A 16,554-nucleotide genomic window follows, 5' to 3' on the forward strand; every position below is an offset into this window, starting at 1 on the left:
CCCAAAAGTTACTCTGCCATTTAGCAGGAATCATAAAGCTGATATAGAGCCAATGCCTTTGGCTCTTCTGTTGATAAAGGTTTTATTTTTGTTTGGAAGTGTCATGCTTTTGTTCTGTGTACCTTCATTTTGCTGATACATAACCATGACAGTTCTGGCTGTAAAAGAGTTTGGTGCAACACCAACCTTCTCAGAATACACCCAAATGTGGCACCTAACTCTTCTACAAAAAAACCTTTATATGGAGAACTTGAGAGTTTGAGTTTAAATGCTATAGGAGGTGGCATTGTTATTGGCAACTGTATAATCTGCTTTACATGAAATGTGAGATGATAAAGTTGGAGTTATACTTAGGATAAAAACAATTACAGTTATGTAGCTTAACATATAAATTTATAGAGCACACTAAAAACTAGCTCTAGTGGTACCTAGATCATAATAAGTGTAATAACGTACAACTTAAGAAAAGAAAACATAGCCCAAAATATAAAATAGTTGTAATTTATTGTCACATTTTTCTTCAGTACAATTCATTTTTACCCTGCAGCACCACGGTCTTCTCAATTGTAGAGCAAGTCCATTTCTCATTTTTGCATTTATTAAGAATTATTCCATTATCCTGAAACATCCAGCTTCATGGCCCTTAATATATCTAAAGTCCATATTTTCAGTTTAAATTGGTTAGTTTTGCTTATTTTTTTTTTTGGTTTCATATAATGAAAATACAGCACCCAAAATCCTTTTTGCATGATACAAGCAAATTTGCCTTGCAGTGGGCCCCTATGTCAATGATCCTTCTCTATCTTTCATACTAGCAGGTTTTTCCTTATTTGTTTAAGCTCTAGTTGTGATTTATCATGTGCCCTAGATTATGTCACAAAGAAATTCTTTGGAAGGGGAATTGTACTGAAACAGTATAGTTGCTAGGCAGTCAGACCTTAGTATTACTTGCTGTCCATATAAGGACATAAATATAGATTATGGCAGTAAAGTAAGGGCATCTCACCCATCAGTAGAGCTTAATAAATACTAAGATTTCAAATAATTAGCACCCCAGACTTCAGCCTGTTGTAATGTAGTTAAACTTTTGAAAAGTATATATAGCAGATGAGTTACTCAAGTGTGTGCTGTAGTGTTGTACTCCAGTTCAGTGAATATATATATATATATATATATATATATATATATATATATATATATATATATATATATATATAAATAATATATATTGTTGGTGGTGTGCATTTAGTAGGTATTTCTTTTATGTTATTGCTATTGGCAGTCATAAATCCCAATATACTCACGAAGTGGGCCAAGTTCACTTTCAAAGTGAATTTTCCATTTTGCAGAGTGAAATTTCACTTATCCCAGGTGGAAGAAATGAAAATTCACTATGTGAAGAATATGTGCAAGTAAGAAAAAAAAAAGAAAATATTTTCGTTCACCACTGATTGGACAATTACAGTCAGCACAACTTTACCTCATTCAAAAAGCTAATGGAACATTAATTTTGCAAAGGGTATGCCCTTATCCTGGTGATTAAAGTAAAGCTGTGCTGTACTGTCTTCAATCATCCAATCATGTGCAAGCAAAAATCCTGTTTTATAATCCTCTTTGCACATAATTTTACTTTTTGTAACATCATTGCCAAACACACGTGAAAATTCATTTTAAAAGAGAACATGCACTACTTCTCAATAGTTCTGATCAAATTCAGTTCTCTGTGTTCCTCCAAGCTAGTGAGTATCCTGGTAGTAGGTGGCACAATATACATCTTTAAGTGCTTGACTAACATAGCAATGGAGGTAAAGCCAGATGCTCAAATCTGGTATTTACTGCAGACAACCTCTAAAAAATATTTTCATATTTTTAAATAGTTAGATATGTCTATTTTGTTCCTATCCTGATTGAGTCTTTGAACCCAACGCTGGTTCTCTGAGCTGAAGTACAACTTACAATATTAACATAGGTCAGTGATGCTGATAAAGCAGCTAATCCAACATAACAAAATGCTGCAAATACAATTTTGCTTAAGTGTCACCAACTTGAGATTCTCAATCCTGTTGTGCTTACTATGCCAACTGCAATGTTCAGCCTCAGATTCACAGGTCTATGCAATGTAAGAGCCTCACTATAAGTCAATCATGTATACACAATGAGGTTGATTTACTAAAACAGGAAACAGGAGTGCAAAAATCTGGCACATGGAAGCACAACTCCGCTTGTTCAATCAAGCTTTGCCAAAAAAACTGGAAGCTGATTGGTTTCTATGCAGACCTGCACCAGATTTTACACTCGACAGGTTTAGTAAATCAACCCCATTGCACTGAGGGATCCTGGGAGCATGCAGGAGCTCTGACTTTGAAGTTGAAAAACACAATTGGTATATTTAAAAATAATTCCTTGGGAATCTAGGAGGACATTTTGACATGTAAGGTGGCTCTGTTGGCTTGACTGCTTTATCACCATGACAAGATTCAGTTAAGTAAATCTTCTCTTAAAGCTATACCAAAATTGTGTAACTCCAGCAACACTGCCTAAAAAGCATATTGCTACTAAAATAGTTTATTTTGATTTTTTTAACAGATGTAAACAATAGCAGTGTGATTAAATCTATTATGCTGGAACTATTAGCAATACATCTTATGTTATTTTTAATACATATTTATAGATTAAATATTAATTTGTGCTTTACATAGCTGCAGGAGAAATTATTCTCTGTAGTTTGAATATTTAGTTCTAAATTTTACCAATTTTATAAACACTATCCAACTTCAGAAATCCTTAATATATGCCTTTGCATGTGTTTATAATGTTTAAACTTCAGTAAAGCTGGCTTTTTAAATATGAACCACTATGGTGTATGATTTTTTTCTTTAAGATAGCAAGTTTATATTCTGCATGCTTACAGTATGTTGGATATTTGTTATTTGCATTATACATACATTCAGTAAACTTACAGTTTCCATCAAATGCATTTAAAATGACTCACAAAGAAACACAAGCTGCATTTTAGGGGAATAGTATAACTAAGGGTATTTTTGCAATACTTTTAAGAGCTGGAAGAAAGTGGAGCAGTTATGAATTCTTACCTAATTATTTGCTGAAATTGTAGGAATACATTTATAAATAAAATTAAATCAAAATGGAAAGTGTGCTTCTAGGAAGACATTTCAATGACAAAACTACTGAAAAAAATGGCATACTCTCCTGTTCATTGCATGCTCAACAAAATATGACATCGTGGGGGATTTACTAAAATTGGTGCACTCAGAATCTGGTGCAGCTGTGCATGATAGCCAATCAGCTTCTAACTTCAGGTTGTTCAATTAAAGTCATTGTAAACTATCACCTTGTAAAACATCTCATTCAGTTTAAATAGAAAGGAAAGGCAAAACATTTGCGTATAGTTATAAAAAGGGAGGAAACAAGTATTTAGAATTTTTTTTATAAGTGATCACATACCCTCTGTTCTCTGCTGTATAAGAGCTAGTAGAGGAGACACAGTAGGACACTGATCTTCCCCGCGAAAGGCTGACCAAGGGTAGGTATGTCAGGACAAGTCTGATCATTGGAGAAGAGCAGGCTGAGTTCCCAGCACAGCTAGAGAACTGACCACGCTGTGTTCTCCTGCCTAGTGTAGTCAGTTTTTGATAGGACAGCAGAGGACTGGCAGGAACACCAGGAATTTCACACAAAGGAAACAATACAAAGAGAACATGATACTTTTTCATACAAGTATATGGTACAGCAGGCACATATCAGGAATAGGAAATGCTAGGTTTACATATTCTTTAAGTTTTGGCAATAAAACCTGGAAGCTAGTTTCTATGCAGAACTGCACTATCCAGTTTTAGTAAATAACCCCCATTATGACAATATTCTAAAACAATACACCACTGGCATTGGGGAGGATCAAGTGAAGGCTGTATTTGTGCCCTGCATATATTTTTCATTCTAATTCTATTTTTATAGGTTTTTGAATGTACAGTATACATATAAAGTATATATCTGTTATATATACATATAATGTATGTTTCTTGTTGACCTACTGTGTAGTTAGACCTGTGCTGTTAGAGTTGAGGAAAAACATGTCATTGTATATTTGGGGTTAACTGAAAGCTGCACTATTTTTCAATAATTTCTCATGAATTCTAAATACGAAAAATATTAAATATATATTAATAAAGACAATAATAATTAAAGACTAACATATAATAAACTTTGCTATATCATTTTGAGTATGTGTTTGTTCTGTCCAGCAGTTCACATGGAATAACTGCCCTGAGTTAATGCTGTATATCTTTTAACAAACAGCCACTGCTGTTTAACTAACTCATGAAAGTTTGCCAACTGTACCTGTAACTCAACACTTTTTAGGCGTCATTGAACTGAATTAAAAACAAAATAGGGTTCATTCATTAATTATGCAAACATTCATCAATGTTTCATACACAATATAAAATACAGTTTAACTGCGAGTATTTTTGCTGTGCTTCTAATGACATCACTGTTTTTTTTTTCTTTTTTTTCCATTGCTTTATAATAGTAAATCAAACCATGTTCAAAGCAAATACAGTTTATATACTAATGCTTTATATTAGCTGTCCTATTATGCATAAGCAGATACTGGCAGCACCTAAATTGAACCCGAGGATCTACTTTCTGTAGTGCATTTTGAAATATCATTGTATAAACTATTTTAAATTTTTTTTATACACTTCTATTTGGAGTTATCTTACATTCCTCAGTAAAGATGAAGCAATCATCAAGCTATGGCATGCCCCATTCATTAAACTACTAGATATAGTTTGGTGTGACTGAGTAACCATTATGCTTTAATTTAAAATAAGATTTTTTTTTTAAATTATAACTTGAAGAAGAGTTATAAAAAAATAAAAACAAAAGACAGCCAATGACATAAATGTATGACAATGTTTTTACAGTAAGTAAAAAGGTTTATCACAGTTTTTTTATAGCTTGCATGAGTTCACTTTCAAAATAAAATTTTCACTTTTTTTCAATAATTTTGTTAATACTGGTGTGTGTTCTTGGGTTGCTCTAGTTCTATGCTTTATAACAATAAACACCATATAACTTGTGCTTTTTATCTGGGAAACCAACAAAGCGCACAGCTGCTTCGTTGGGACTACAGCGCCGTCTTGGTTTTGAGATTGGGTAACGAACACTACCATCAGCCAACCATCCTCCATCGCACCGATCGTAACCAAGTAGCTTCCATGCTGCATACATCTGGCCTACTTTAGCAATCTGAGCACCATCATTGATACAGGCTTGTACAGCTTCATCATAAGTCAGCTTCACTGGGTGTATTAGGTAATAGAAACGACCTAAGAATAAAAATAAAGTCATATAATTGTTCATTAAAAAAAACACATTTCAGAAAAATGCTCCTTAGCAATTACAATTTATTTTAAAATGTTTAAAGGGCTCTGTTACAGTAAAATGCACAAATTCAGCAAAATGCTCATTATTTACTACACTTCATTTTACAGTATTTAAAGGTCTCTGTTTAAAAAGCAGGATTGACTTCCACACTGAAGTTGACATTTTTACAATGGGAGCAGCTAATATACAGATCTATATAGATTAACAGATTTTAATCTGCTATTCACCAGCAAAAAATAAAATAAAGACCAATCTATAATACAGTAAATAGCCTTTGCCACTGGTAAACTTAGTCCCAAGACCCAATAATTTGAAGGAATGGATAAAGGATGAGTGAAATGAGCAAAGCTTGGCTCGCTATATGCTCATCAAACCCAGCAGGAAATCCGCAAACCCCAAACATAACATCCAAACTGCATTGAAGTATATGAGAACAGAATTTTGGAATTTTGTTCAGACCTTTTGCAAGGTCAGTTTGTGAGCTTTTGGTAAAAAAAGGAATTAGTAGCTGGGCACTGCCATGGGGGACATGTACCAATGCAAAAAATATTTTAAAAAATACCATTCAATGAGGACCAGGTCTTTAAAGGCAACATACGTATTTCCTTAAATAACATGTATGGGAGGTGAAATTCCAGCTTAACTCTAACTACTGGTAAACTCTTAAAACTCTCCTTTACCCCAGCTAACACCTATGCTTACTAACCAGTTTAACCTCCTCACAGCGGCCGCACACAAATGTGCGGCCTCCCAGCGTCTGGGCCTAGACACCGAGAGGCCGCACATTTGTGTGCAATTAAGAAAAACATATGTACTGAGAGCGCGTGCCCTGTGCGCTCCCAGCACACATGTCCGGTACTCACGGAAAGGTCCCAATCTCCTCTTTCGATTGGGACCTTTCCCGATCATGTGACCGCCATGACGGCGAATCACGGTGGTCACATGTCTCTGAAACCCTTAAAGGGTCAGCAGGCGCCAGCGCCAGGGGGTTAAGAAAGATGTATATATTTACCTATTTCTAGGCCTCTCTGGTGACATTATCCCACTGCACTGTCAGCCAACATGTTTCGCTACCAATCAGCATCTTCAGGGGTATAGAGCAACATGGAGTCACATGCATGCAACATGCTCCATACCCCTAAAGATGCAAAACATTTTGGGAGGGGCTTTGCCGGTGACATCACATACATGCAGACATTCGTACCCTTGTATGTGATTCATATGCACTCTGAATTTCTCTTTATTTAAGCATATATCCAAATTTTTAATAAACATTTTTTTACGGTATAACACTACTGCAGCTCATCTATAATCATTTTTTGGAGGGATGCTGTACCTGCTTTGATGGAAGTCTTTAGCCACCTGTGAGCATTCGTTGATAACAAGAGAATATCTGGCTGAAAGCATAGTCAGTGCTGACCTAAGGGCACACAGGCATTATTTGATCTCGGGCTAATGAGATCAATGCTCTTGGTAAGAGGGTAAATATTTGTCTGGTGGTGGAAGCACAATAATTCACTTCTAAATGTGGTTTTATGATCACCATTGGATGATATGTGGATTGAGCACGTTTCTTATTGTACTGCACTAATTATCTTTGGATTTTGGGACACATACACCTATATTTTAATTGATTTGTTGTTGCTGCATATATGTGCTAAAAGAGTAGCGCACCAGGTGGATAGTATGTTTATTAGTTTGGTATTCCAACTCTTTTTTTGGTTGCTGCACTCAACTATTTATTTATTTATTTTGAATATATTTATTTATATATTTCAAGGCAACCTTAGATTGTATGCCCCTTGAGGGTTAGGGACTGATGTGAATGTACAATATATATGTAAAGCGCTGCGTAAATTGACAGAGCTATATAAGTACCTGAAATATATAAATAAACCCACACAAATGCCTAGGGTCTGATGGATGTCTAGGGGGACCAGCTATATCGTTCATACTTCTCAAGTAAACTTGGGAGGTTAGTCAATTAGGCAAAGCTGTACACCTGTTTATCACTTCATAAGGGAGGATGCACATATAAGAATTTGGTGTCTGACTGCGGGGGCCAGTACAGACAACATAAAAGGGATGGGGGAAGTTGTTACCTTGCCTAGGGTCCCATTCTGCCTTCATATGTCTCTGTATAACAGTGTATAGCATTAGTTTCCATCAAGGACACAGTTACTAGTAGAAGTCAGTATTGGAATAACATCACTGTTGCTAAAGACAAAACTAGAGTTTTTCATTTTGTAACGGGGATGTTATTCCAATACTGATTAGCTTGTGAGATATATTATTCCAATACTGAACAGCTTGTGCGAATCCAACATTTTGACCTTAGAAAAGTTACTGTATCTTCTACTGCCTTGGCACTGACATGATAACACACTTTATTGTGCGCAGCCCCACTGTGTCTGTAAGCTCTCCTTGTAATTCATTGTACACACTGCAAGAGCTGGTCCAAAATACAGATATATTATCTTCGATAGTTTTTTTCAACTCTTTTCTTAATCTCCGTGAACATAAGCCCTGGAATGAAAGTCTGACGAGGATTGAAAAGAAAATAGCCGCCATGGAAACCAACATTTAAATTCCCATTAGCATCTTCTGGTGCCAGAAATCTGTGTTCTGTCAAATGCTCTTAGAAATAACATCATCTTATCAATTAATTACAGTATCGCATATTTTGTGATAAGCTATCTGCTATTTAATGAAATGCATTGTAATAAATAATTTCATGATAGAAATGCAGAATGAAAAAAAGAAGTAGGCAGTAGGTAATATTGATGTTTAATGTTAGGAATATGGCGGTCTTTTGGTATAGTTTAGACAAGACATGTTACTTTGACCTGGTATGTATAATTGTTTAATTACAAGAAAGTGAGTTAAAGTGTTACTAAACCCAGGACCCTGCATTCACTATATCTGGTCTCCCACAGTACACACTACATGGAAATGCAATTATTTTAGTAAATATAAACTGCTAAATACCTTTTCTCATCAGTAGTATAGAGCAGTCTTGTGATTTCTATCAGTGTCCAGCTGAGCACTGGTTAATCTTGTAGGAGGAGTTTTCATTCTCATTCTGGCCTTCTGCTGATCACATGCACCCTCCCAAAGAAAAAAAACTCTCTAGCCATACACACTAAACTGAGCATATACAGAGCAACTCCTAGAGCTTTGTACTATCAGCAGATGGATTAGAGACAGTAGAAGAAGGGGAGGATGAGAGAAGACAGCATCACACAGCCTTTGTACACAATGTGGAGGATTACCCCTTAGGTTCCACAGCGAGTATAACTGTGATAATTGTGCGCACAGATATGGACAATGACAACCATAATTTGGATCATACCCTGCAAATGTCATTCTCACTCCAAATCAGTCCCCCCTCCCTTTTTTTTGAATGGCATGTGGTTTGTGTGTATGCTGGGGTCACAAGGGCATCGGGCACAGCTTGATACACTTCATGGTTGTAAACCCAATTAGCTGGTTCCATGATGTCTGTCAGACCCTTGCCTTGGCGTGATCGTAAAGCTATAAACCAGTCAGTCACTGGACATGAAAGCATTCCAGAGTGGCAGTAAAACAGACATCCCACTTGAAACCACTTTTCATACAATTTCATAAATCCTGGCAGGAACAAGGTACAATAAAACAAAGCATATATTCAGATAGGTCGTTTTAATACAAGTCGCCTGATACCTTACACCCCTAGATAATGTCTACCAGAGAGCAGAAAGCGATATGTCTTTACCCGTCACAGCCAGATATGTCATATTTGATGTCTGGACGTTCAGAATATGGTTCTGCATATTAACCTGCCAGTGGCTAGGCTGCTGCATGCAGCTATGGAAGGTTATTGACCATGGTATAAACTGGTGAGGGATTTGGGTCACAGCCTGGGTCTCCGCCTAAACCCCCTCTCCAAATGAGGCGATTGGCCCTTGGCTTCAGTAGACACACCCTGCTGGGACACTAGAAAACAGGTTGTCATGCCTGGAGAGGAAGATGAAGAGATTCTCCCTTTTAACATCAGGAACCAACTTTGAGAGAAAAGGTACCCTTTTGTTCAGGACACTTGAACTCTGCAAAACCAGGACTTCTGCAAGTATTCTACCTTCTTAAACTTCTTTCTTTTATCTCTCTGTTGTGTTATTGCTCTCTCTATTTATATATATATTGGTTACATATTTTCTGTAAATATTTTTATTGCACCATTTTGACCTTTTTAGTAATAAATCCTATTTTCTGAAAGGTGTTGAACTGTTTCTACAGCTCTTTAACGCAAACTAAGAATCCCTGTCTCTGGAGCGTGCTACTGTGTGTTTTAAAACCTCTGGATTCATCTGTCTGTGGTGACAGTGTGTATACAGATGCTTATTCAAACATCATAGTGTTACCGCTAAGATTTGTGAGTTTCCTCCTTCTCTGTAAAAAGGTGGTGGTGGCAGTGTGAAGGGTTAACTGTGTAAATAACCTGACCCAGTAACAATCACACTCAGGCTGTTGGCACCTAGATTGGGGGTCCAGTGAGCTGGAAAATCTTTGTGCAGGGTACATCTGAGAGTGGCATTGTTACGCAAGTGACAGCGCGGTTTTAGATTGGCTATTCCTTCGGTCACAAGTTGGTGAGAAGGACTGGGGTCTGCCGCCGCACCCGTCACAATAACAAGCATGCTTTACTGCATAAACAGACTGATTTTACTGTTGTGGGTTTAGTAATACTCTAACTTGTATATTTTTCAGAAGTCTCCCTTTTTTTTTTTGCTGTTTTGTGATTTACTAGTTGATAGGTTTGATAGGAATGTTTCTATTAACTGACTGGCTTGTCCAGTGCTCACTTCTATTGCCATCTTCATCATCCCATGCTAAGGTCCCTGCTTCTTAGATGAGAGCTATATCAGTTTTTAACAGGTGAATATACAGTGGGGCAAAAAAGTATTTAGTCAGCCACCAATTGTGCAAGTTCTCCCACTTAAAAAGATGAGAGAGGCCTGTAATTGGCATCATAGGTAGACCTCAACTATGAGAGACAAAATGAGAAAAAAAATCCAGACAATCACATTGGCTGATTTGGAAATAATTTATTTGCAAAATTATGGTGGAAAATAAGTATTTGGTCAATATCAAAAGTTCATCTCAATACTTTGTTATATATCCTTTTTTGGCAATGACAGAGGTCAAACGTTTCCTGTACGTCTTCACAAGGTTGGCACACACTGTTGCTGGTATGTTGGCCCATTCCTCCATGCAGATCTCCTCTAGAGCAGTGATGTTTTGGGGCTGTTGCTGGGCAACACGGACTTTCAACTCCCTCCAAAGGTTTTCTATGGGGTTGAGATCTGGAGACTGGCTAGGCCACTCCAGGACCTTGAAATGCTTCTTACGAAGCCACTCCTTCGTTGCCGTGCAATATGTTTGGGATCATTGTCATGTTGGAAGACCCAGCCACGTTTCATCTTCAATGCCCTTGCTGATGGAAGGAAGTTTGCACTCAAAATCTCATGATACATGGCCCCATTCATTCTGTCCTGTACATGGATCAGTTGTCCTGGTCCCTTTGTGGAGAAACAGCCCCAAAGCATGATGTTGCCACCCCCATGCTTCACAGTAGGTATGGTGTTCTTTGGATGCAACTCGGCATTCTCTCTCCTCCAAACACGACGAGTTGTGTTTCTACCAAACAGTTCTATTTTGGTTTCATCTGACCATATGACATTCTCCCAATCCTCTTCTGGATCATCCAAATGCTCTCTAGCAAACTTCAGATGGGCCCGGACATGTACTGGCTTAAGCAGGGGGACACGTCTGGCACTGCAGGATCTGAGTCCCTGGCGGCGTAGTGTGTTACTGATGGTAGCCTTTGTTACGTTGGTCCCAGCTCTCTGCAGGTCATTCACTAGGTCCCCCCGTGTGGTCCTGGGATTTTTGCTCACCGTTCTTGTGATCATTTTGACCCCACAGGGTGAGATCTTGCGTGGAGCCCCAGATCGAGGGAGATTATCAGTGGTCTTGTATGTCTTCCATTTTCTAATTATTGCTCTCACAGTTGATTTGTTCACACCAAGCTGCTTGCCTATTGCAGATTCAGTCTTCCCAGCCTGGTGCAGGTCTACAATTTTGTTTCTGGTGTCCTTCGACAGCTCTTTGGTCTTCCCCATAGTGGAGTTTGGAGTGTGACTGTTTGAGGTTGTGGACAGGTGTCTTTTTATACTGATAACAAGTTCAAACAGGTGCCATTGATACAGGTAATGAGTGCAGGACAGAGGAGCCGCTTAAAGAAGAAGGTACAGGTCTGTGAGAGCCAGAAATCATGCTTGTTTGTAAGTGACCAAATACTTATTTTCCACCATAATTTGCAAATAAATTCTTTCCAAATCAGCCAATGTGATTGTCTGGATTTGTTTTCTCATTTTGTCTCTCGTAGTTGAGGTCTACCTATGATGCCAATTACAGGCCTCTCTCATCTTTTTAACTGGGAGAACTTGCACAATTGGTGGCTGACTAAATACTTTTTTGCCCCACTGTAGAAGAAGAGAAAATAAAATTCTATTTTCAACATTTCCCCATGCTGTTCTGAAGCAAGTATATTTCATATATCAAATAGTGCGGTCACAATCTTGCATTTAAGAACACAATAGACAAAAAAACAGAAAGGAGGTTCACTAAATCACTAAGCTGTGATGTCCAAATTAACCTGGCATCCAATCCTTTGTTAGCTGCAGGGAGCCTCTCATATAACTACCTAGGAAAACAGCAATCATACAAATGACCTTCTGAGAAACATTTACTTAACAAGTAAGTTTAAAAAAAGTTACCTTTAAAATTTGATGTGAAACAGAAGACGTCATATCTGCCTTTGTCTTTGTCTCTATAGCCATAGTTTCGAACTCCAGGGACAGTGTTTTTACCACCACATGGTTCTCTAGGGTTTGTGATTGGGTATTGTACTGATCCATCACTTAGCCAACCTGCATTACACCAATCAAGTCCAGACCTCCATGCATCATACAACTGATCAAAGGAGGCAATTATAGAATCCTGATCCTGACAGGCTTGTTGGGCCTCGTGAAAGTTTAGATTATACCGGCCAAGCCGGAGGAAAAATGGAAAAACAATACCTGAAAAGTAAATATATAAAGAAGTAGATTAGAAACCTCATAAATTAGAAAATAACAAGTTGCCATTAAAGTGGAATGTTATGTAAATTATAAAAATGGGCAAACAGGCAGTGTTTTTAATACAGAAGAGACATGATTTATCTCTTCTGCATTAAACCTACCTGCCTGTCCACTCCTGTACAGTGAGCTGCACAAAAAGACACAAATAGCAATAAAAGTCTTATAGTTTTATATAGAGGTTGGGATAATTTGCACATGCTGTTTTTCTCAAATACTTCAAACAGGAAAAATACTGTATTATTGCTGATAGATGACACTGATACTCCTTGGAAATAAATGTACTGATTGACACACATTCACAGTGAACTTTCTGTATGTAGACCCTAAAAAGCCTTTTTTTCATTAGCAAATCACATATTTGCCTTAAGACTAAACTTATCGGCATTTCCTAGAGCTCAGAACTCAAAAGCAATAGCAATAGCAGGACCCTTGATAATTTGGCATCTAAAACCTAGGCATGCTTATACAAACAGAGCAAGTGTTAAATCCATGGTGGGTATAAAGTGTGCATTTCATGCTAACCTTAGGGTCGGTTCACATTATGCCCTGATATGAATAGCACAGGAACACGCTGTGCATTCCTGTGCGATTCATATGCAGGTCTATGCAGCATGATTTTATGCCCATTAATTTGAATGGGATGAAATAGCACCACACCACATGGTTTGGTGTGGGCAAACGCAATGCATTTACGACCTGCATTTGGTGTGTCTTTAACTTTAACTGACCCCCACAGCAGATCACAAATGCGGTGCGGGAAGCTACATACATATGTTAAATCTGACATTATCTGCTTCATAAAACATATAAGAGTACAACAAAACATATCAAAGAGGTATAATTAAGGATAATTAAGGTTTTGGATAGATCAGGGAATAGTTGAAACCTCTTTTCTTTTTTTGCTGTCTGTGGCTGTCTGTTACCCATTGGGGATACTTCTATTAATTTCCTGTTGTGTCTCAGGAAAATTTTTCATAGTGAGAGAAAAACTCCTCTGACTCAATTGTCACCAAAACAGTTTCCCCAACTTCCTGTTCTGTGATATGTTAAAATGTTTAGTCCAGGGGCGGACTGACCATTTGGAAACTGGGGCACTGCCTGAGGGCCCGGGGTCAGTAGGGGGCCCCATGAGATGCCCCTGGTACCTTTTTCATAGGCTTTTTAAAGTTTGGGCAAGGACACAAGGACCCCACGATCCCCTATTGCACGGGGGCCCCATGAGTTGTCAGTCTGCCCCTGGTTTAGACTTTCCTTCATTGTCTGTATTAGAGACAGTGGTCACTAGGACAAAGAAAGGGTAAATCTCTCCACCAGGGACACAGACAGCATTATTAACCTAAATATAATCAAATGAGAGTTCCAGACAAGATCCACTGTATTTTAATGATAAAATTGACTCCTAGCAGAATAAAGCCAATGCATTTCAGGACCTAAACACATTTACCCCATCAGGGATTAAAAGTTGTGCTTAAATGGATTGTAAGCTCGAAAGAGCAGGGCCCTCGAACCCCTCGTGTAGTGTATTGTTACTGTCTTGTCTCATGTTCTGTCCCCCTTGCTACTGTACAGCGCTGAGCATACCCTTTGGCGCTATATAAATACTGTATAATAATAATAATAATACCACTGTGATTTACTGCTTGGAACAGTTTCAGAAGGACATTAAATTACCTTCAACTCTTGGATGTTTGCTATGTACAGTATATGGAGTCTCTGGGTCCTTACCCTGTTCCTGAGTGTGGCCCCTGAGCATGTGTACCCAGTAACAATTTCAGTGACCCTCAGAAAATATCAATTTAGTGCTCCATTTGTTCTTGTGACTAAATGCAGAAAAAAATCTAAGCATCCAAAGATGCCTCAGTTGTCACGTGCCTACTTTTTTGGCCCTTAAGGGGATATTTCAGTGTTACAAGCTTGATTGCTTGATTTTCAGTTTTATTAAGTATGGCCAGCAAACTATTAAGGATCATCCAGCTCATATTTATACTATAATTTAATTTTTGACATGTTCCTCAATCCACATAGTCTATTGAGAACAAAGTACGCCTGATCAGCTGCACTCCAAACAATACACTTTATTGAACCAAGGTAAAACCAATACAGACAGTGGAAATACAGTAGGGGACTGGCAGGTAAATGTGTGTCACGCTAAAGAGAGTGCCGATTCATTACCCCAACATTAACCCACATAGTCTATTGCATTTGTTGTCCTTGCGGCCTACAATACATGGGTAGAACAATCAGAACTCTTAGAGCCTGTTTTGGGAAACACAGGACAAAGTACTATACTAGTAATATAGTGTTTCTCTGCGTTTTGCCTGCCACCACGATAATAACACGAGGTTTGGCTTCCAGGAAACTGCTTGCCCAACTTACATCCATGCCCCTGGCCAGGGCTTGTGGATGGTGTACGGTCTCTTTATCTTCTGCTTGGCAATCCCCCCCCATGGGTACCATGTCACATACTCTGTGAGTAGGAATTTGTCTTTTAATAAAGCACTTTTATTGGTGATACTACACTATGGTGGTTTGTGCTGTTTTTCCCTTCCTTTATTGTTCCAAATCTTCTGTACTCTGTACAACATTTAAAAGAGATAGTTTTGAGATACACTTTTATTATACGACAAATTCAAAGAAATAATATTTTGTTTAAATATGTATATTTTATATAATGATAAGCCAATGATTTGAGATTACCTTGTAAATCCAATGATACAACAGCAGTATCATCCTCCAGTCCTTCAATAACTTCACATTTGTATCTACCATAGTCTTCCAGTGTAATGTCGGTGATAATTAGTGAAGCATCATTTGCACTTGGTCCTTGCAGGTAAACCCTGCCCTGGTAGCTGCCAAAGCTCTTCTTGTGGTGCCCCATTGAAACAAAGACATCCACTTCCTTGAGGTAATCTGAAGTCAGTTTGGTCCACTTGATTCGAATTTTGTGTGAAAGTACTCCTGCTGACACTGATTCATGATGAAATTTGCATGGCAGTGTGGCATTTCCACCTCGATGAGAGATGACTTTAGTTTGATCTACCTCCACCACAAGACGAGGCCCATTCTCTGCAAAGAACATAATAGCAGTCAAAAATGAGTCTCTTATACTGCCTATAATTCAGTAGTAGCATACAGAGGAGTAGAATAACCTGATGATTGAGAATATTTCTAAATTTTTTTACAGTATCTGATGCTATTCCTTATTTCTCATAGAGTATATACAAGCCATTTTAACTGTCATTTTTCATTCCGTATGCATTTTTTCAGAACAGGGTTCTAAGACTCATTTGAAATGGTTTTTACTTTTTTGTATCATTTGGATCATTTCCGTCTGGAGTCTTGTACATTACTGGTTGTTGACAGCCTCTACTATGGTTATCTATCTGGTATCATTTTACCATATATAGCAACTATTATTGTGTATTATCCACTGTATTTTGGTATATTAAGAAATTCATTATTTTCTTATGTTGTTTTTTGTTTCAATATGTTTTAAATAAACAGATCATAGAAACACAGTTACAATGGTTTCACATCCTTTTCACATTATTTCAAGTACCATATCAAAATATATATGTGTACAACAACAGTATGTTTAGAGAATGACAAGTCTTATAATAACAGAAGAATTGCCCACAACTTCCAATCACATGATATCCTAGTCAGATACACTGAAAAGTATACCACCCCAATGAGTAAAGAAAAACATTTTATGCATGCCCAGATAATATTTATATGTTCATAGGGCATACTATTCCAAAAACTTGGGTAACACATTAACAGATGGTTTACCAAGTGGGAACCCCTCTGGGGCTAGGACATAGGACCAAAGCACCTACCAAGCTGAGGTATCCCTTGCAGAAACCAATCCCATTAGAAAAATGGTTTAAACTAAGAAAAGAACTAAAACAAAAAAGGCTGAGAGATTAGATATATGAACGAAGGGAAAAATTGTGTCTGGGCC

At 37.8% G+C, this 16,554-nt stretch overlaps 1 protein-coding gene across 2 annotated transcripts in view; it reads right to left on the reverse strand.

The window, feature by feature from the left end:
- Positions 1–485: 485 nt before the first annotated feature.
- The window catches only part of HAPLN1 (hyaluronan and proteoglycan link protein 1), a 146,314-nt gene continuing 130,245 nt past the window's right edge, over positions 486–16,554 (reverse strand). For both annotated transcript variants that reach the window (XM_089679623.1, XM_089679624.1), the window contains exons 3-5: positions 15,288–15,656; positions 12,228–12,530; positions 486–5,351 (exon numbers count right to left, since the gene is read on the reverse strand). In XM_089679623.1, the coding sequence (XP_089535749.1) occupies positions 5,068–5,351; positions 12,228–12,530; positions 15,288–15,656 (956 nt within the window). In that variant the 3' untranslated portion in view covers positions 486–5,067. The remainder of the gene's footprint in view (positions 5,352–12,227; positions 12,531–15,287; positions 15,657–16,554) is intronic.

This window comes from Staurois parvus, unplaced genomic scaffold (genome assembly GCF_062004578.1).
Source record: "Staurois parvus isolate SC_StPar_1 unplaced genomic scaffold, SC_StPar_1.0 ptg000229l, whole genome shotgun sequence".
NCBI lineage: Eukaryota > Metazoa > Chordata > Amphibia > Anura > Ranidae > Staurois > Staurois parvus.